The sequence below is a fragment of the Pinus tabuliformis genome, chromosome X (assembly GCF_031772625.1).
Source record: "Pinus tabuliformis cultivar Carrire ecotype Pingquan chromosome X, CPIR1, whole genome shotgun sequence".
Lineage (NCBI taxonomy): Eukaryota > Viridiplantae > Streptophyta > Pinopsida > Pinales > Pinaceae > Pinus > Pinus tabuliformis.
In genome coordinates this window covers 63,291,696-63,314,772 of record NC_142308.1, presented here as the reverse complement: position 1 = coordinate 63,314,772, position 23,077 = coordinate 63,291,696, and the positions used below count along the sequence as shown (strand labels likewise).

General features: G+C 37.0%; 1 protein-coding gene across 3 annotated transcripts in view; it reads left to right on the top strand.

The window, feature by feature from the left end:
• Window positions 1–17,240: 17,240 nt before the first annotated feature.
• Window positions 17,241–23,077, top strand: part of LOC149138333 (uncharacterized) — a 439,570-nt gene continuing 433,733 nt past the window's right edge. The window contains exon 1 of one of the 3 annotated variants that reach the window (XM_089447178.1): window positions 17,241–18,117. In XM_089447178.1, coding sequence (XP_089303304.1) covers window positions 17,374–18,117 — 744 coding nt within the window. In that variant the 5' untranslated portion in view covers window positions 17,241–17,373. The remainder of the gene's footprint in view (window positions 18,118–23,077) is intronic. The other 2 variants (XM_089447177.1, XM_089447176.1) reach the window with 2 other exon arrangements.

Here is a 23,077-nt window from a genome sequence, read left to right as displayed (position 1 = left end):
AACGATGAAAACATTGGAGCAATCATGTTATCCAGATCTAGAGGAAAAGGGGAGATTAATTGCTGGGATTAACAGTTTAACCTGGGACACCTATTGGTTCTTCTTGGTAAAACCACACACACAGAGAGCCGCCCTCAAGTGCCTTACGGATGCAATCGGGTATATTATCCCCGATATTCAGGATGCCACCTATGCCGCCCAGCTCAGCTCTCGCCTCAACAGACCACCCGAAGTGGAGCCGATGCTTGCGATAAGTCAGCTCAGATTTAAAGGCAAACAGCCTACTTGATGATTCATGTCGCCGACTGCTAGATTGCTGAAGAAAATAGGATCAAAATCAATTGATACCAATTAAGTAGGATTTCAGTTTCGTAGATAGTTAGATTAATTAAGTATTTATAGACCCTTTCATTGTTTTGGAAAGGGTCGTAAAGTTTTGTACTTGACTTAAAGACTGAAGTTGCACTATTGTGCTTCAGCCATATTCTTTTATGAAACCGGACCAGTTATTCTTAATTTGACAAGGAAGCTTTTATGCAATTGTGCACTATTGTCTTTGTTTGAAAGTGTTTCTGCATTGAAGGAAGAATCTCAAGTAGCGATTGATATTGGGAGTGTCTAGCAGCTCATATGGTACTTTTATCTATGTCTGAATTCATTCTTTTCATATGAATTGTTATTTGATTATCTTTGCTATTATCGAATATATGTATGTGCTTTAACAGCAGTTCTGTATTCCTTCCACTATTGGATGTTTATGGTGTGCTTTTCTTTTAATCATATATGTGTCGATGATATAAATGACAAGTGTAGTAATATTGCTTTAATCGCTTTGCTTAACTATTTAAGCAAAGTAATCCTTGAATGAATTAATGTCTATGTTTGTTAGATGGAGTCATCTATATGCCTGTCCATAAACACAGATCATCAAGCGCTACACTTCAAAGTACAATAGTTCCCGGGATAAGTAATAGCTCTTTTATTTTGCTGATAGATTTAGCTATTCGCCTATCATTAGATTATTCAACCAATCATTCATTCCGTTTATCCATTTCTGGGAAACTGGTCCCATTATCCCCAGTTGGAGCCACCATTCCAAACGGAAAAGGAGTTGTACTAAGGTCCGGACCGGGTGGTTATCCCCCAATGTTGATACAACGATTTTCGGGGCATCAACAGGAGGATGAGGTAGCAGTCACATTAGAAGGACTAACAAGAGAGGGACCATACCTAGGTTGAGGAGATCAGATTTGAGGAGCCACTTTACTTTCCATGATGAAGGCTCGAAGAAAGGCCTTCTCCAAGTATGGACAATCGAACAATTCAACTTCTCGATGAAAACCATTAAAAACCAGAATTAAATTTGACAATGAGTACCTCTTCCAGATCAAAGATACGTAGTTGAATGCACAACATACAAAAGACCTCGATGTAGGCTTGTACTAACTAATTCTGTAGTTTGTGGAGCTATGATCATTTTACAAGGAGATTTTAGAGATATCTTAGGCGATAGAAGTGTGATATTAATGCCTAGCAGAAGTCATCCCAATATGTGATGCGAGCAGGGTTGGTCTCTTCTATCTCTCCATGCTTAATGACCAAGGATATATTCTCTAATTGGGAATCCCACTATGCTTATGTCATGCCTTCCAACTGTAGGTTGTTGATTTGAAGCTTCATGTCATGTGCCATCTCTGGACATGTTTTAAAATAAGTGGAGAGACTGCATGTCCAAGAATCGATAGCCTTTCCATTCATTTGGCCCAAAAATTTGGGCAATTGAAAGTGTGTATCCAACTACATGTACCCTGGAGGGTGTATTTATTGCTACATATTGATTAGTTCATGAAGATCCATGGCTAAATATTGGATTGGTTATTACTTGGGTGAGTCCTTAGATGAATTTTCTTTATGACAGGACTTGATCTTCATCCACCCAAATGGATCAAAATGTAGATCTCATTAATGAGGTTTCTCCAATATCCTTGAGGAAGGTGCATTGGGAGAGGCGTTGAACAACTAAGGGCATAGAACTGTTGAGCCACAAGTCTATGAAAATAAATTCTTTGAGTAGATGGATGCATGGCTTCTCATCTACTCCTTGATGTTGAGCAATAACTTTCCAAAATCGTCTACTCTTACACCAATTGATCTACATGCAGATGTGAAAATTATTAATCATACATAACATAATAAAACAATAGAGAAATAAACAACAAGATCCTGAAAATAATACCACAATTCTATTATGACGGGACAACATGATATTCATCCACCCAAATGGATTGAAATGTAGATCTCAGTGATGAGATGGCTCCAATAGCCTTGAGGAAGGTGCATTGGGAGATGTGTTGAACAATTAAGGGCATGACACTGTTTAGCCACAAGTTTATGAAAACAAATTATTTGAGTATATGGTTGGCTTCTCATCTACTCCTTGATGTTGAGCAACAACTTGCTAAGATTGTCTGTTCTTATACCAATTGGTCTACATGCATATTTGAAAATTATTAATCATACATGACATATTAAAACAACAGAGAAATAAACAACAAGATCCTGAAAAGAATACCACCATTCTATTATGAGGGAGAGGTTGCCTTTTATAATCAAGACATCTTCTTATTAACTTGATTACAAATAGTTTTGCATGGAAACAAAAAAACATTATTTAGATATTGCCTTCCTTATTTTAAGTTGTCTCACTAGTTTGCGTGAGAAAAAGCAAATAGATATTTTAGATACATCCTTCCTTATTATAATTTTTCCACTGGTTCGCATGAGAAACATCAAATACATTAGTAGATGTTTCCTTCCTCATTATGAGTTTCCCTAGAAGGGGTATGCCTTTCTTGGTTGTCCATAAACTCCCAACAATGAATAATAACGAACATGAGTTGATTTAGTAGTAAATTCCTAATAATAATTCATATTGAAGTTTTTTGTTTTTGTTTTGTTTTGTTGTTGTTGTTGTTGTTGTTTTTTCTTTTTTTTATGTGTGATCCATGGTCCTCGAAGATCGATGACCACTACATCCATGAAATATTTGTACTAGACAGATCCACCCAAAGGGGTCACTTCATGTCGGCTCAGCCACAAAGCCTAACCCTAAGAGTGTTAAGAGAATTGAACCCATGACCTCGCAATAACATAGGTGCTTTAACGGCGAGGACTCAACCAATTGAGCTAACCCTCGAGGCTATGATGTTTTATTTATTTTTTAAATGCAATCAATACAATATTTGGGAAAAAAATAAGTTCTTATTTGTTGAATCAATTTTCAATTTATTAATTAAAAAAATAGTTAAGTTGATAATCTTGTTTATTTTGGAATAGAGTTTCCAATTTTTTTATTTAATTAACAATAATTATTAGGTGGATGGTAGGATTTATGAAACATGCATACATTACCGTCCTTTGGATTTGGACTTGTGAACTCCCAGAAGGAAACACATCCTCTTAACCAATATGCCCACTCATGATGCAAATAGACTAATAATAATTTAAAATAATGTTATAGTTAGTTAATTTTTATGATTTTTTAAATCTTATTAATGTGAAATATAAAATGAGATAAGTGTCTTGATGTTTCACGTTGACCAATCATTTAATTTGTATAGCTTATCAATGTTCACCATCCATTTAACTTATATGGCTCATTGAAGTTTACCAACCATTGAGGTTGTTGGTACCAGGCCAACCACAAGTATGCTCACTTAAGGGTTCACAAGGTAGAAGCGAACACAAAATTATTCAAAGGCACAAAGCCATTACAACAATATTTATCAAGGCATTATAGCTCATCATGTCACTAGCGAGGATTTGAACTTGGGTGAGGAAGATAACAATCATCTTGCCTATCCACTCAATATAACCATAGTTGACACCAACCATTTAACTTATATAACTATACTAGTTAATATATTTTATGATATAATAATTAAATTAAATAACAAAAAAATATAATTTTAATTATATTAAAAAGGACATAAACCTTACCTTCTACTTAAATATTTTGACATGTTAGTCGGTAAAAAATGTTTAAAGTTAAGAATAATAAATATTAGGATGGTTAAGTGAAGATGTATAAATAAATAAATTATGGATGTTTTTTTTTTATTGTATAAAGAAATGATATAAAATAAAAATGAAATATTAAAATTTTAAGGGATAAGAAGATGTCAGCAAAAGGACAGGGGAGGTTTCTGATTCTATTGACCAAGACTCCCTTATGGACTATATTCTCTCCAAAGACGTCATTTCAACTATGATCTTGTCAATTGGTCCATCCCTTCTCTGTCTGAAGCGCAAGGATTTCCATCACATCGATACGAAGGTATGTTTCATGTTCATATGGTGGCCTCCCTCGACAATTGGTGTGACTTTCCTTCTCCAAGTGCCACGGTTAGGCCACTCTCTCATTTTTACAAGCTTTTATCTGTGTCATATATTTATGTTGGAAAACTTTGGGAAAGGTCTTTCGTTTGGTCGATTTTGGAAATGGTCTTTTTTTTTAATGAACGTCCATGCAATGGTTATTTTTTATGAATATTGTACATGCCTGCATTACTTGGGCTCTATTCTCATTAGTCACTCCTCACACTACTTCTCTTCTTGCTTGATGTGTTCTAGATGTCTATTAATCAACTAGGTTATGCTTTTTGGATGCGCTTAGATTTCCAAGCTAGCTTAGCTGGATATACTTTTGCAGCTTGCATTTTTTGGTATGTGGTCTATTTTGGCTTGAAAAAACTTTTACTTTTACTCTTTTTTTCTTTTCTTTTTTTTGTTATCGCTAGTCTAGTTTCCCTAGAGGCAAACAACGGAAAGAAGGGGCTATAATGTACTTTGACCTCTCGTACATCAATCAAATGTTTATTAAAACAGGAGAATATGATGAGTGTAAGATACTTGGTCAAGGGATGGATGTGGCACGTAAAAAATTTTGAGGACAAATTATCCCTTTGGTCACACAGGTGGCTTTCGAGTGGAAGTAGGCTCATTCTCACTCAAGAGGTTCTTCAAAACATTGTTGTTTATTGACTTCACTTATTTTCCTTGCCTCATATCATAATTAAGAAGATAAACACCATCATTTCAAATTTTCTATGGGCAGGTTTCAAGGGAGAACAAAAACTTCATTTGGCTAGGTTGGATGAAATTTCTCAGAGAAAGGAAGGGGGGATGGGGTTTGAAGCAACTATACAAATTTGGTTGGTCATTATTAACAAAAAGTCTATGGCGTGCCATTTTTTAGAAGGGAATTTGGAAACAAATCTTATTTGAGAAGTACTTAAAACATTAGGATCCAATATCATGGATCCATCAAGGAGGCCCGACCCCAAATAACGATTTAATCATTTGGTTGGGATTCATGAAAATCAAGCTATGGTACTTCGGTAATCTACAATGGAAGATCATAGATGGGACCTAGGTTGAGATTGGCCTCGATCCAATCTGTGGACTTTTTGGTGCCCATACTTTGCCTATCGAAATCATTTATCACTTGCATAATAAGGACATCAAATATATTTATCAAATTTCGAACAGTTTCTCTCCTAGTCCATCTTGGAAGTGTGTCATGACCCTGGGTTTGGAGCACATTTGGGCGATTACCTGGGAGGACTACATAAACAAATTATATATGGTTGGCATTCGACTTTGGGAGTCTCTCGACTCTCTTCGGTGGGGTGGACTAGCCATTCAATAAAAAATTATGGTCAGATAAATTTATAAATACATTGCGACATATTCACTTACATCACAACCTGCACATCCTTACTAGTCTTTCTGGAAGTGGAACATGACACTTAAAATCAAGATATTTGGTTGCCTCATCTTGAAGGTAAAAATCCTTCCGTGAGATAACCTCCACAGAAGAGGCTTTCACGGACCGTGCAAATGTTGTCATTGCAAGTCCTCCGGAGAAAACACTTATCATCTTTTCATAGCATGCCCTGTTTCTAGGATTATTTGGCATAGGGTCGCATTTCATTTCTCCATTTCTCTAGCCTTACTCTATCCATCTATTGAATTGTGCATCATAGAATGACAATTTAAATACAACTCCCAGATAACCCTTCCCTTTTCATTTTATGGGCCATTTGGCGAGCTCATGATGCTTATGTTTTTTAGGATCGCTCACTTGACATTGAGCAAATTTTCCTCAAGATCTTTTCTCATTTTGTGGAATATGGCCTATCATATGTCAATCCTTGTTGTAGGGTTCAAGAGGCCACTTCTTTTAATCTCTATCCTACCACAGGGTTTTTTGACGGCGTAGGGAATGCATATGGTAGTGGATGTGGGGCACACATCATTCTACAGGACCACATTAATCTATTTTTACACTGGTCATGCAGCCCATGCTCAAGCACTTGGGCAAATGTCACCACTTTGTGGGGTTTATTACACTATTCCAGAAAGATTAGGCTGGAATCATTGGCAGCGTTTGGAGATTCCAAGGTTGTGAATGATTGGATTAATGATTGATCCATCCTTGCCCCTCCTTGACCTAATGTCCTTTTGCTAAGCTAATTTAGTGGATTGATGCGACATGTAAAGTTGTGTGAATACAACCCAATAAAACTACATTAAATTCCAGGCAGTGTGAAATTTACCTGTTTTTGTTAATTATTTTTGTATTGTAACTAACTTAAAATATCAAAATTTCAATCTCAACTACAACATATTCAATTTAGTGTAATTAAGTGGTTTTCTAGTTTTTAGGGTGTCATTTTCTAATTACAACATATTATTTATATATAATATTTATGTAATTCCTAAAATGTTAAACTATATTTTCTTAATTACACTATATTTAATATATACAATATTTTTTAATTAAAAATAATAATAATAATGAAAAATGTTTTAATTAATAATATTAAACAAGCCTTGTAATGATAATTTTTATTTTTCTTTTTATTATCATAAATTAATTATACAAAAGTAGAAATTTTCATAAATCTAAAACTCTAAAAAAAAAAAAAAAAAAAAAATTTTTTTTTTGGTCATTTCAAACATATTGATCTATCCTCTATTAATGTCTAAGATCCTAATCTGCAACTACATCATCATGTCCATGTTGAGAAAACTTGACCATCTAAAATACTTTATTGGTAGTTTCTAAGGGGATGAACTTTCACTCATGCAGAATGCTTTTGGGTTTTGGGTTATTCACATTTTTTCTCACTTTTGAAGAAGACGATCGAAGAGCCAATGAAAAATAGTTTTAGATCATAATCCACTTATGGTGGTCGATGAATTCAATTTTCAACAAATGAAATTAGCAACAAAGTTGTTCATACCTGCAAACAATGCCTAATTACAATTTAACAAATACCTCAATTTACCAATCAGTAAAACCTAAATTGACGAGATTGTAAACGTTAACACTAACTTGAATTCATTGTTTTTACTTTATTTTAGTTATATTTGAACTAAGTGGCAAAGACTAGCTACTATGTAGCATTTGTTGAAACTTGAGTAGATTTAATATTGTTTTTTATTTTTATTTTTATTGAAATTCAATTAGATTTAATATAAAATTTTGGGAGAGAAATTAAAAAAATAGAGTATTTAGTTAAACTTATATCCAATTCAAATAACATATTTCAATTTTCAGATTTTGATGAGCTAGTGACAAATGATAATTCAACACTTTTGGCCTTAGTCACTCTATGTGTCACTTTATTGCTAAAATAGGAGAAATCCACTTCTTTGAATCAGATGCAAATTTGAACTTTTGCATGGGATATAATGACTTGATTGCCTATGACTATCTGTGTCACTTGAATCATTGAATGGAGTTAAAATTGTAGCTTGGACAAGTGTCTCTGCATAGGTATTGTGTCTAGGTATGCAAAAGATACCTTAATAATTACTTATTTCAATATTTTTTTTCTAAGTTTAAACTTAGGAAAAGCAAGATAATCAATTTAATTAGTTATTATTGGCTTTGTAACTCAGATTTCTAAAGTTTATAACTTTGTAAACTAATATTTCTTTTTACTATATCAAAAGAAAGTGATAAGATCAAAATTTTTATTTGATATTTTCTTTGAAGATCTCAAGGAATAAATAGGGTTATGATAGAAATTATAAATTGTTGGAATGAGTGGGTGAAGGACACGATTTTGGAGATCAGATCGAGTAAGAGAGAAGAGGGTTGATTTGGGTGAGAAGAAGGAAGGTCGAGCAACTAAGGAGAAGGGACTAAGTTCATAGAGAAAGAGGGGTTGTGTTCAGGTCGTCGTCTATTGAAGAGAGGAATCATCCCCAAGCCAAGATTGCAAGAGAGAGAGGTTGAATCTTTAAGGCCGAGTTCTTAGTTGGAAGAGAGGTTGTGTCTTGGGTCGAGTTCATTGAAGAGAAGGGGCTATACGTTGTAAAGGGAGAGGTCATTTGTTGGGTTATACTGTGTAGAAGAGAGGGGTCATTTTCTAGAGATATTATTGGTTGTAATTTCTCTAGTATTGTTGTTGTAACATTATCTTGAATTATTCTCTAAAGCCTAATAAAATCCCTCTTTGTTGGTTTTTCCCCACACTAGGGTTTTCTAGGGTAAAATATGTGAAAATGTTATGTGCTCGGATTTCTTCTTTATGTTGTGCATAACTTGTTAGAATCTTAGTTGTGTTATTTGTGTGTAGATTTCAAATCTAATTTTTTTTTGGGTTTTAAGTAAAAATAAAATTTTGAGTATAAAAATTTACTGGTACATTAATGATTTGGTTGGGCTTAGAGAAACTAACATGGTATCATAGCAAAGCCTCTAGAAGAAATTCAAGCATTGCACAAGTTCAATCTCAAAGGGGTCCGTGGTCTTTTTAGGGTTTTCACAAATAATTATCTAAGGTTTTGATTTACGATGGAAGCCAAAGTCATGTATGAAGATATATTAGAAGGAGCCTAAAAATATCTTCAATGGAAAGTCTGGATCATAATTGTTCTCGAGGAGAACAAGTTGTGGAACTTTGTTAAGTCCATAGTGGTTGTGCTAGTGTCATATCTTGTTACCCTAGATCTCCATGAGGTGAAAGAAGCAAGGGGATAGAGGATCATCTTGGATGGGGTGAAAGATCACTTGATTCCCCATCTGTTAGAGAAGAAGACTGCAAAAGATATGTGGGATGCGCTCACCAAATTGTACTATAGTGACAATCTAAACTAAAAGAAGGTGTTGAGGGTCAACTTCTACGACACCAGGATGTCCAAGGGAAAGAACGTGGCTTCCTACCTTACTAGGTTCACACAACTACGAGATGAGATGGAAGTTGTGGGGGAGATAGTCCCTAATTATGAACCAGTGTGCATAGCCTTGAATGACTTTACAAAGCAATGAGATGTATTTGAAAAATGCATTGTGGGATGAGAGCATCTTCCCACTTGGGAAAGGTTGTGGGATGATTTCACATACGAGGAGATCCAAGAAGGCTCTCAACGTGGAGACCAAAAGAAGAAGGGTGAAGAGGAAGAGAACTTGACCCTAACCTCTAAGGGTGAGGGAAAGGCTAGGAAAGGCTCCATTGAAGGAGCTATCTCGAAGGGAAATAAAAATAAGTTTGATGCTAACAAAGTGAAATGATTTACTTGCCACCAACTATGACATTTTTCTAGCCAATGCCCTAACAAGAAAAAGGGAAAACAAAAGAAGTAGGTCATTCCTACAACTGAGATGGATGAGTTTGCAGCCATATTTGAGGACGAGTTCTCAATCATCAAGTTCTTCTCTAGTTCAATGGACACCAATGTGTGGTACATTGATAGTGGTGCTTCATGTTACATGACTCGAGCGCGAGACTATTTTACTAGTGTGAAGGAGCACATTTAGAACTTCCTCCTTGATCTTGGTGACATTAATTGTTTGGGTTGGCTTAGAGACATAGTGAAGGAAAACTCAATTTCAAGGCTGATAGAAGTCCCAAGAAAGTACTAGACCACAAGACTCAAAGGTAAAAGAGAAAAATTGAACGAAAGTCAGCACAAAGAGCGCCAAACCTCCAAAAATGACAGGTTGGAACTCGAATGCAGATTCTTATAAAGAATAAGAAGCAAGATAAGCCATATAATGGCTTTGAGACCAGACGAACTGTCCCAAGAAATTCATATATAAGCACCAAAGTCCATCCAAAATAAAATCTCACCTTTATGGCTAAACTTAATCCTATCATACCCAATGACCAATTCCTTTCCTCACATCATGATGTGTAATAAAGGCACTAAGAGGTAGGTTGTGTTAAACACCCATCTCGTTGTCCTTAGGCCAACACACCACTTGTCCATGAAATTTAATGCCATTCAATTCATAAAATGTAGATGACTTGTCTCCTCGTGGGATGATTGGGTGGTTGACATTATGGGAATTTATCCCCTCCACTTGGTTTGAAATCCCATGGGGGACATCTTTGACCCATTGTGACAAGGCTCAAGGAGTGGGCTCCCCCATCCTTATGGAGTCTTGACTCTTGCTAAGTCCTAAATTCATGGTATATTTGGCTCACAAGCTGTTGGATATACTCTTTGTGTTATAGTGGCAGGCTCTAGGTTTGATCTTGGGCCTTGCCCATATTACTCCAACGAGTTATTGATTCACCATGGCTATTTTTATTATTATAAATAACTAACTTTTATGTGAGGTATGATAAACAGGTGAGCCCACCTTTTAAACTTAACATCTTAATGTCAACAAAACCCCCTTATTTTCCTTAGCATCCACTGTATGATTGAAGACCCTTAGGCCTCTAGCAAAATTGTATAACTTGAAGCTCCTCACCATCCCTTAGGTGATTTGAATCAACTTAAAGATTCTTATGTTTTGAGATAGATACTAATTTTATTTTGGAGAAGGCCTTTAAGCTTTTAGCAAAATTGTATAACTTGAAGCTCCTCTCCTTTAAATTAACTTAAAGAGTCTTATGTTTTAAGATAAATAATAATTTTATTGTGGAGAAATTTATGTTTTGAGATAAATAATAATTTTATTTTGGAGAAACTTATATTTTGAGATAAACAATAATTTTATCTTGGAAAAACTTATGTTTTGAAATAAACATTAATTTCATATTTGATGAATTATGATAGTAAAATATCTAATAATAATTAAATAATTTGATTTTTTAATTCAAACTCCAAGTAAAACTTAATTCACAATTCATGCTTACCATCTTTAAAAATTCACACTTACAATCTTTCAAAATTATTTAAATATAATAAATAAAACAACATATAAAATTTATTCTCTTCCGAGAAATCACCCTTTTGAGAAGTTCCAAGCTTACCCGGAACCAGTTGCTACCCTAAACACCACTCGTTCCTCAAAATCGAGTCCCCGTTAAACCCTTTTCAGACTCATTAAATATGAAAAGATTGTCGAGCAATTGGCCTCTCCAGCTCATTAAAGTGATTAGAAGTGCCATCCCTCCTATATATTTTAATCTTTTTCGGACCTGAGGGATTATCTCACGAAAAAGTTCGAGCGCTTGTCTTGTTCGGCTCGTTAAAGTGATCAAAAAGTCATCCCTTTTGTATTATTTTAATCTTTTTCGGACCTAAGGGATTATTCTACGAAAAAGAACCTTTGGAGTTTCCTTTTCGTCCCTTTTCAAACTCTCTAAACATGAAAAGGACCGAGTTATCCTTGTCGTTAAACTCGTTAAAACAATAGCGACAAACTTGTCCACCTAGACAAGAACGAGTTTCACTGTCACTAGACTCGTTAAAACATAGTGACAGGTTTGCCCGAAGGGCAAATTATAGAACAAGCATATGTTATCCTCCTCAAGCTTGACAAAAATAAAGAGGTACTGGTCAACAATGACTAGGGAAAAAGGGAAGAAAACTTGAAAACTTTATGGTAGCAGGTCACTCTTGAACATGACACTTTCACTCCATCACCATGATTGAGTCGGGTTGGGTTATTCTGTTCACCGGTCACTTCACCACTGGTCTTTCACACCATCCATTTTTGGGGTTAACGCTACCAATCCATTTCAGTGTCAAAGGGGAAGTTTCTAGAAGATTCAATGAGCATCCACTTAGCAAACTATCCCGGACATTTGTCCATCCTCGTTCATCGCACCCTATAGAAGGGACAAATAGTATGCATCGCACTTGAACAGTGTATCACTCAATATGCATCGCACCTGGCCAGTGTAGCAGTTAGTATGGTTCAGTTTAGGCCATTTTTGGATGGTTTTTCAAGTGGAACTTTTGGGGAATGTTGTAATCAGATGACCATGTTCTTCTAGGGTATAAAACAAATCTTTTAGGGGTTAAAGAACCCTAGTTTATCGACATATAAGATTGGGGTTGAAGTGCCCAAATATGTCTATAACAGTGGCCCCCTAAAGCATGAAGTTGTAAATCTTTGATGTCGAGTGAAATGCTTTATCATGAGGATCCGAGGTTTCGAAACTGGAAGGTGACCTGTATAAGATACAATAAAATACATCATCATAATCTAATTTTCATGATCTAGCTGAGGCGGGCATTCCCATGCTCAGCTTTATAAATTCATTTCATGTACATAGATCAGATAGTCGTCGACAGATGTAGACTGATGATTCTTCATATGTAGAGTCATCATCCTTGGTTTGGATGACCATCTGTGCAGCAGCTTTGTACATTTGATGTTTTTATATCCCTGAATATATCGCAGCCCGGATGGATGAAACTAGATCCGGGGTCTTCAAACTCGTTCAATCTTCGCCCGATGTACAAGTCGATCCATGTGAAAAGATGTTCTGAAGTCGAACATGGAAAGACATCGCCTGATTACCAGCCAATAATGTGAGCTGTTAACAGACGCAAGAGGAATCACCGATAATGATGATGACCCTCAAGGTACTACAGTACAATTCACGTGGTGTGAATATATGATCCGATGTCGAACACCACGCAAAATCTTTCGATCAAAGGCCATTGATGTCAACCTGTCGCCGGAAGTGAGAAACTTGCCATTGAGGCATGCAAGCTTCAAAGCACTGAAAGGGTTGTTTCTAAGTCAACTTCTTGGATAATGAGCTGATGTCGACAAGAAGTGACTCGTCGTAGGAGGGCCTTGATGTATCCCACATCTACGACACGAAACGAAGCAAATGATTTTCTGGAGGTGAAAACGATCTGACGACACAAGGTTCAGGAATGGCGGTCATGAAAAATGGAGGTTGAAGGTATTGCAGTGGATGAGGCATTAACTGGATGGTGAATTCTCAACTGAATGACTTCTCTTGAACATATCGGCGACACTGAGATGGATTGGTAGCGTTAACCCCAAAAATGGATGGTGTGAAAGACCAATGGTGAAGTGACCGGTGAATGGAATAACCCAACCCGACTCAATCATGGTGATGGAGTGAAAGTGTCATGTTCAAGAGCGACTTGCTACCATAAAGTTTTCAAGTTTTCTTCCCTTTTTCCCTAGTCATTGCTGACCAGTACCTCTTTATTTTTGTCAAGCTTGAGGAGGATAACATATGCTTGTTCTATAATTTTCCCTTCGGGCAAACCTGTCGCTATGTTTTAACGAGTCTAGCGACAGTGAAACCCATTCTTGTCGCCGGAAGTGAGAAACTTGCCATTGAGGCATGTAAGCTTAAAAGCACTGAAAGGGTTGTTTCTAAGTCAAGTTCTTGGATAATGAGTTGATGTCGACAAGAAGTGACTCATTGTAGGAGGGCCTTGATGTATCCCACATCTATAACACGAAACGAAGCAAATGATTTTCTGGAGGTGAAAACGATCTGACGACACAAGGTTCAGGAATGGCGGTCATGAAAAATGGAGGTTGAAGGTATTGCAGTGGATGAGGCATTAACTCGATGGTGAATTCTCATCTGAATGACTTCTCTTGAACATATCGACGACACTGAGATGGATTGGTAGTGTTAACCCCAAAAATGGATGGTGTGAAAGACCAATGGTGAAGTGACTGGTGAACGAAATAACCCAACCCGATTCAATCATGGTGACAGAGTGAAAGTGTCATGTTCAAGAGCGACCTGCTACCATAAAGTTTTCAAGTTTTCTTCCCTTTTTCCCCAGTCATTGCTGACCAGTACCTCTTTATTTTCGTCAAGCTTAAGGAGGATAACATATGCTTGTTCTATAATTTGCCCTTCGAGCAAACCTGTCGCTATGTTTTAACGAGTTTAGCGACAGTGAAACCTGTTCCTGTTGCCGGAAGTGAGAAACTTGCCATTGAGGCATGCAAGCTTCAAAGCACTGAAAGGGTTGTTTTAAAGTCAACTTCTTGGATAATGAGCTGATGTCGACAAGAAGTGACTCGTTGTAGGAGGGCCTTTATGTATCCCACATCTACGACACGAAACAAAGAAAATGATTTTATGGAGGTGAAAACGATCTGACGACACAAGGTTCAGGAATGGTGGTCATGAAAAATGGAGGTTGAAGGTATTGCAGTGGATGAGGCATTAACTCGATGGTGAATTCTCAACTGAATGATTTCTCTTGAACATATCGGTAACACTAAGATGGATTGCTAGTGTTAACCCCAAAAATGGATGGTGTGAAAGACCAATGGTGAAGTGACTGGTGAACGGAATAACCCAACCCGACTCAATCATGGTGATGGAGTGAAAGTGTCATGTTCAAGAGCGACCTGCTACCATAAAGTTTTCAAGTTTTCTTCCCTTTTTCCCTAGTCATTGCTGACGAGTGCCTCTTTATTTTTGTCAAGCTTGAGGAGGATAACATATGCTTGTTCTATAATTTGCCCTTCGGGCAAGCCTGTCGCTATGTTTTAACGAGTCTAGCGACAATGAAACCCATTCTTGCCGCCGGAAGTGAGAAACTTGCCATTGAGGCATGCAAGATTCAAAGCACTGAAAGGGTTGTTTCTAAGTCAACTTCTTGGATATTGAGTTGATGTCGACAAGAAGTGACTCATCGTAGGAGGGCCTTGATGTATCCCACATCTACGACACGAAACGAAGCAAATGATTTTCTGGAGGTGAAAACGATCTGACGACACAAGGTTCAGGAATGATGGTCATGAAAAATGGAGGTTGAAGGTATCGCAGTGGATGAGGCATTAACTCGATGGTGAATTCTCAACTAAATGACTTCTCTTGAACATATCGGCGACACTGAGATGGATTGGTAGCGTTAACCCAAAAAATGGAGAGATTTTTAGAATTGTAAGTTTAAGTGGTGTAATCTATAAAATGAAAGTGTTCTAAAGAATTTTTAGAGAGACTAATTATGCATTCATTTTAAACAACAATAAATTATAATTTTTCTTTTTTAAGTCGTGATGAGAACTGGTATTGAATTTAAATCCGCTCATGGATCACAACCTATACATCAAGTCAATACAATGAAAATCTTTCGATGCCAACTATACTTGTAACCTCATGATTATCTTTATTCTCAATATGTATTAGCCATTTTATTATCCTAAAGGACACAGGGTCTTTGGAGGTATTGATTCTCCAAAAGGTCTGTAGATACAAACAAAATTTACAGTGCATATCAGACCCACACTTAAGGAATAATTGCGAGGGAAAGAATACCATTTCTCATTAGGACTCGTGCGTTGACACCTTTATTGACAAGATCATCTACAATTGAATTGTTCAATCTTAACAAATGAAAGAAGCTAATAATAGAGAAGACGGGTTTCTAATGCTTCACAACTTGCAATCCTTAGGCAAAGATCCATGAACAAGGAGTTGGATAATCAACTACAAATCTCCCAACACCACCAAATCTTCGATGTTTGCCTCTTTGGCGACAAGGAGCTATTGCAATAATCCATATGCCTTTGACACATTATTTGCGCAATTGCCTAAACCCCAACTCTTCTCAATTTCAAATTTTCCATTGAGGTTGAGAATAACCCCTCTCGCTTCTACCATTCTCAACAATAAATTACAATATTACCCAAAATTGTATCATCAAATTTAGAGGAAAAAAATTGAAACATCTATTAGTTAAATTCCCCATATAAATATATAAACATAAATAAGTTTTAACTATATTTTATTTATTTTTAAACAAATAACTATAATTAGAAAAACCATACACATTTATAACATTTAAAAAATAATAACAAATAAACCAATCTAGATCCATTTTAAATACGAATCTACGAAGCACCTAGAGAGATCAAGTCAGAAGTTAGGATGGATCTAAGAGAGATCAAGTTAGAAGTTATGATGGAGCTAAGTTGGTACTCTTGTGTTCCATAATGGATTTCTTCAAACCTTTAAATAGGTGCCATCATAACAAATATTACAAATAGGCTTCATCATAACAAATACTATGGGCAAACCATAGGTTATCAAAACTTGAGTCCAAAAATTACCAACACTAGATTATTAGTTTTATTTATTTTTACTTGATCAACTTAAAATATTTAAATAACATTAAAGGGCATTGCAATATCTCTTTCATACTAAAATGAAAGACACCTCTCAACACAATAAAATTATAAAATTTTTAAACATGAAAACCTATACATTTACAAGCTTCAAAAGAAAAATTAAAAAAATTATGAATAATTAATAAAAATAGAAGTACTAGACTCAAAGTGCATGATTTAGGATCACATAAATTGTATATACATTATTAAATAATTTACCATATTTAGCATGTACATAAATTATAAAGATACTTTCGAGTATGATACAGATAAGAAAAATTAAAAAAATTTATGAATAATTAATAAAAATAGAAGTACTAAACTCAAAATGGGTGATTTAGGATCACATAAATTGTATATATATTATTAAATAATTTACCATATTTAACATGTATATAAATTATAAAGATATTCTGGAATATGATAGAGATGTTGTGATGTCTTGTGAACATTTTATTTTAGTCAAAATAAAAATAGACTTATATTAAAATAAAAACACCTTTAAACTAAAATAATACAAATTGTTTTATGAAAACTTATAATATTAATTTGAAATATAATTTATTTAAAAAAATTTAAACCAACCTAAATAAATAAATACTTCGTAGAATGCTCTTAGATTCCCTATACAATGATTGATTTGATTAATTAGAACAGTCACAAACGCCGGTGGCCAAAGTATATCATTCCACATCCCGATCGTTAATGACAGGTTGATGGAAACGCTTATATCTAGCGCTTAACACACAGATGGATCCATCCATGCAGGATGGCATTGAAGGATGATGACGAATATTGTAGAAACAGTAAACCAGAGCCCAAATAATATTAGGTTTGACGCGTGGCTGTTGATGAAATGGCGAAAATAATAACTAAAGAAAACAAAATTCAACCTCCTTGTTATAAATGTAAGTGTCACGAGCATATTTGAATTCTAAAAGTGAGTGAGAAAAGTGTCTTCTTTTGGTCTCTCGGCTTTGCACAGAATGTTGAATCCAGCGAAGGCCATCACGCTCAAGCCCGCTCCCAGTCTTCACAGTTGCAAATTCAGAGTACAGGGATCGCCGCCATTTCTTCACTGGGCGGGCTTCAATGGCTTGCTTTCGAACCCTTCCAACTATGGCGGATCGACCAAATTGTCAGTATCCTGCATGGCTCTCAAGAACATATTTGGCGGAGCCGCTGGCTCCAAACCGTCAAAGACGGAGAAGAAGCCCCGTAAAGCCTTTGTTCCTCTTCCTGCAACTGTGACTGTCGATAACGAATCTTCGGACGAATACACGATCCTCATTATCACGGCAGAGAACAGAACGGCTGTGCTTCAGATTATCACCAGGGTTCTTAGAGCCATGGGGGTTCAAATCTCGAAGGCAAATGTAAATTTGGACAAAGGCTCTGTTGTTGAGAAAATTTTTGTGACCGATTCCGAGGGCAGTAAAATAAATGATCCACAGAGCTTGGACAATATTCAGCAAGCTCTCAGGGAAGCCTTGAATGACCCCATTAGGGTCGTGGATCCCAAGACGAGAGGGTTAGTTATAAAGCCCCAGTCGAGAGATCTTGATTTCGAAAGTTCTGATCAAGTGAAGGCTAGGGCGGAGGTGCTGTTCAATTTGATGGACCAGTATGTGAAAAATGACGTTGTGAGCATTCAAAAGGATGTCCTAGATCACGTGGAGTATACGGTTGCGAGCTCGCGGTTCAACTTTACCGATTTTGAAGCGTACCAGGTATGGTGCTTTGCTGATCTTTCTAACTTAACGTGCGCCTAAAAAAAGGAATTTAAAATTCGAAACTTCGTAGATGAGTATGGTTTGGATAATGCCTTTGGTTCTTGGGACTGCTATGGGCGAAATTACAAGTAATATTGGAAAACATTGCCTATATGAATTAACTGGTAATTGTCTGCAAAATAACAATTAGGGAAGTGGAGAAAATTTTGTTAAAAACATGTCATTGGCTAATTAATGGGCGATTCTGATGACAATGTGGGCAAGTGGTTAAACTGTGATGATCGGAAATTTTAAGTGGATAGCTTGTGATGATTGAACATTTTAAAGCAGCCTATGTGGATCTATCAAGCCATGGTGAGAACATGGTTGCCTAATAAGCATATATGTGCAGTTGAGTCCTAAGCTTTATAAGCTAAAAGTTAACAAATCTTTGGGCATTATTCTCAACATTAACCACATGCTGTAATTTTTTTACTTAGCAAAAGTCCAATATATAACGATTATTTACAGCAATTTCTTGACAGCGGTCCAAAATATGACAATCAGGAAATATGGGGCAAAATTTGAAAAAAAATAAAAAATCAATTGCAGATTAATTGGTCATTCTGGCGCATTACCATTTGTAAGTGATTAGATTGTGATGGTCTGATGTCTCTGTCGTCTGCATTCGTCAATCATTTGCCAATGCTGTGATCAAAGATTGTGCAAGATTGGGAATTCTCTCTTTCTGAGGTGGTTACACTCCTTGACCGCTTTGTTTGTGGTAGTCAAACTAATGTCTATCAAGGGAAACAGCTCCAGGTCTGTTCTAAACAAAATCTGGATGTATTCGAGCACTCTCTAAACAATGCACCGGCTTAGTATATGTATATGTAAATTGCAATTAACATGCACTCTGGTTTAAAGGGCTCACATGCAGTTCCTTATCGACAATACTAGTGAAATATATACATATGCATATACCTATTCCAGAAATTAGAGAACCATTTATGATTATGCCTTGCTTCTTCAATGTGCAGAAATCAATACTCAAACAATTGTTAAAATTGGCAGCTAGGGCGAAACTCCACATGGGTCATCTTATTTATGACAGCTGATATTTTTCTTGGATTCTTCTCTCCGAGAGGGTAGGATTGATCTAAAGATCATCCGATTCTGACATGTACAAATGAAGTTATGAATTTATTTTGATTATGGTCAAATTGTCAAGGTCGGCCAGCAAACTTATGTAGGCTTAGAAACCCAACAATCATGTCTAATTATTCTCGACGTTGCATATAAATAGAACGTAACTTACCCTGATTTGGACACACTCATCTTCACACTTCTCTTTCTCTCTCCACACGTCCGAAATTTCAGGAGAGCGAAATTTCAGGGGGCTGAAATTTCAGGAGACCAAATTTCTGGACAGTTTGACCAAGCGTTGACCAGCATGCGTTGACCTCCTTTGACTGTGTTTTTTTGTGTGGGCTATCTCTTTTTGGGCAGACCACATTTATGGGCACAAAAATCGAGGCTAAATGTTGACTGTTGACCAATGTTGACTGCAGCTAGGGCTGACCGCAAGTGGACTGTTTGACCAGACTTTGACTGGGTTGAATTTGACTATTTTGAGGGCTGTTTTATCTTGCTGTTTGGAGGTTGAAGTCGACCGATTTGCTGGGGGTCAAATTTGCCCTGTTGACCAACATTGATTTTTCTGGTTAGGGCTCTTTTGCTGCTGTTATAAATTATCAGATTTGTAAATTGTACTATCTCTTTTTGCTGAACTATTGAAGACTAAAAGAAGATTTGATCAAGGGTTTCCCCACATTGGGGTTTGCCCCTGGTTGGTGCCACATCTTGTGTCCTTTTGTCTTGGCTTGTTTTCTACTGTTTATGTTTATGTTAATATGTTCTATCTGCATTTTACTATCATGTTAATGTGATTGCTAATCTGAATATTGATACTAGGTTAATAAAGGAGTTGAAGTAAAATTGCTCTAAAGCATAGAACATACCATTGTTGCCTAAAATTAACATGGTATCAGAGCTGAGGTGAAGACAAAGCCCAAGCAAGAGCGAAAGAGCAATCACCAAAGAGTTGGACAAGGACAAAAGGTTCAATGGGTTCCTCATCCTACTTCCCAGCTGAAGACAAGCTCCATGATAAATCTGACTATCATGGATGGAAGATGTCTCTTGATTTGACCTTGGAAGACCAAAGACAGTTGGACAAGGACAAAAGGTTCAATGGGTTCCTCATCCTACTTCCCGGCTGAAGACAAGCTCCATGATAAATCTGACTATCATGGATGGAAGATGTCTCTTGATTTGACCTTGGAAGACCTAAGACAGTTGGACAAGGACAAAAGGTTCAATGGGTTCCTCATCCTACTTCCCGACTGAAGACAAGCTCCATGATAAATATGACTATCATGGATGGAAGATGTCTCTTGATTTTACCTTGGAAGAAAAAGAAGTGATGGACTATGTGCAGGGTAAAATCCCTGAACCTCCTTCAAATGCACTGGTTGCTGCGAAGACCAAGTACAATAGGGCTGAAGTCAAAGCAAAGAAGATAATCAGGGATTCCATTGACAAGCATTTGGTGGCCCACATTTCCGAATTGAAGACCTCCAAGGAGATCTACGACAGGTTGGTCGACATGTTGAAGGTTAGTAATGCTAATCAAATTCTATTTCTCAAGAATAAGTTGAAGGATATTAAGAAGGGCAAGGACGAGGATATTCAATCTATTTCTTGAGGATTACTGAGATCAAGAATGATCTACTCTCGATTGGAGAAGTCATTCCTGACAGGGAACTTACTCTCACCACCCTTGGAGGACTCCCACCCGAGTGGTATGTATTTAGAACTATCGTCGTCAACAATGATTGAATTCCAGGGTTTGAACAATTGATGTTGAGATGCAGTAAAGAAGAAACAAGAATGGTTGAGCAAGAAATGCCTTCTATAGAAGCAACCCCACTACATTATCTGCTCATGCCAAAAGGAGAAATAATGCAGGGTCTAAAGGTCATTTCTATGGAAAGCCTAGATCTAAGGGAGGATGGAAGGGCAGGTGCTTTGTTTGCAATAAGTTTGGCCACTATGCAAGGGAGAGTCCAAATAGAAGGGACACATCACATGATGATGATCACAATCATTCCAGGGGCAACTTCAACAACAACGATCAAAGGAATGGCAGGTCCAATGGCAAAGGAAAAAGGAATGCTAGACATCAAGGAAATGGTCGACCCTCCAAGAATTCAAGGAACTCCAGGTATGAAGAAAATGTTGTTAACAATAAGCAAAAAGAGTACTATCTTATATCGGCCCTCTCCACTGCCTCTCCTCTGGACACTTTGGGAAATTGGCTGATTGATAGTGGTGCCTCAAGGCACTTCACGGATACAAGGAAGCCATCTCTAATTTGATAGAAAAAGGAGACAAACTTGGAGATCATCCTTGGAGACGATGCCACCTATCCCGTGAAGGGAGTAGGGAATGTTACCCTTCAATTGAATCAAGGTAAGACTATTCATTTGCAAGAAGTACTATATGTACCTGATCTAAAAAAGAACCTGGTGTCCATTTTAGCGATGGAGGACAAAGGATTCAAGGTGGCATTCATCGATGGAAGGTACATGTTTGGAAAACAAATTTTAAAGATGCTTTTACTCTTGGGTTTAGGGTTGACACTTTGTATCAAGTTGGAGGAAGTCCATTGGGAGCCATGTCTTGCAACACATCTCTACAATCTGAACTATGGCATCGAAGGTTTGCCCATCTTCATTATAAGGCTCTACCCGATGTGAGACAGATGGTGACAAGTATGCCTGAGTTCAAAGTAGAGCATGAAGGTGTATGTCTGAGATGTGCCGAAGGAAAAATTACAAGGGGACGATTCCCCTCAAGTAATAGCAAGACCACAGATATATTGCAATTGATCCACTCTGACATATCTGGTATTATGCTCGTAAACTCTTTGGGAGGATACTTATATTATCTCATCTTTTACAGATGATTATTGTTGCAAGACGTGGATCTATTTCTTGAAGAAGAAGGATGAAGTGTTCGCTTGGTTCTGACACTTCAAAGTCTTGATCAAAAACCAATCCGAGAAGAAAATCAAGATATTGAGAACTGATAATGGGAGCGAGTACGAATCCAATGAATTCCAAGATTATTGTAGAGAAGTTGGCATTAAGAGGGAGACTACAATGCCATACACTCCTGAGCAGAATGGTGTGGCTAAAAGGAAGAATCGCTCTATTGTAGAAGCAATTCGTGCCATGCTTCATGATCAAGGCTTTCCGAAGTTCCTATGGGCTGAAGCTGCAAATACCGCCGTGTATGTTCAAAACCGATGCCTTCTTCAAGCATTGGACTCCAAGACTCCCGAAGAAATGTTCACTGGTAAGAAACCCGATGTCTCTCATTTTAGAAAATTTGGAAGTCTCGTATATTTTCATGTGTCGAAAGAGAAAAGAAGAAAATTGGGTGCATTTGGGAAGAAATGAATCTTTGTGGGCTATAGTGAAAATTCTAAGGGATATAGAATTTATGTGGCTGGTCAAAAGGAAGTTGAGATAAGTCATGATGTCACTTTCGACGAAGATATGGCCCTCAGGAAGATCAACAACCTTCCTATCCTAAGGAAGGACAAAGAAGCTAACACCGGAAATCAGGGTGTAAAAGAAGACAAAATGATGCCTGATGTTGATGAACCTGTGGATCCTATTGATCTTCCTCCTCATGAGCCCTCCTCCTCCAAAAGGAGAGCCTCATGGCTTAGGGAGACTCTCGAAGATGCTGAGAGACACATTGCGCCAAGGGGGACTTTCCGTGAAAGTAAGAAGCCGAACAGGTATCAAGGATATTTGACTGCCATGAGAACTATCATTCAAAATGAGCCTTCATCATTCGAAGAAGTCATGAAGCATCAAGTATGGAAGGATGCTATGAATGAAGA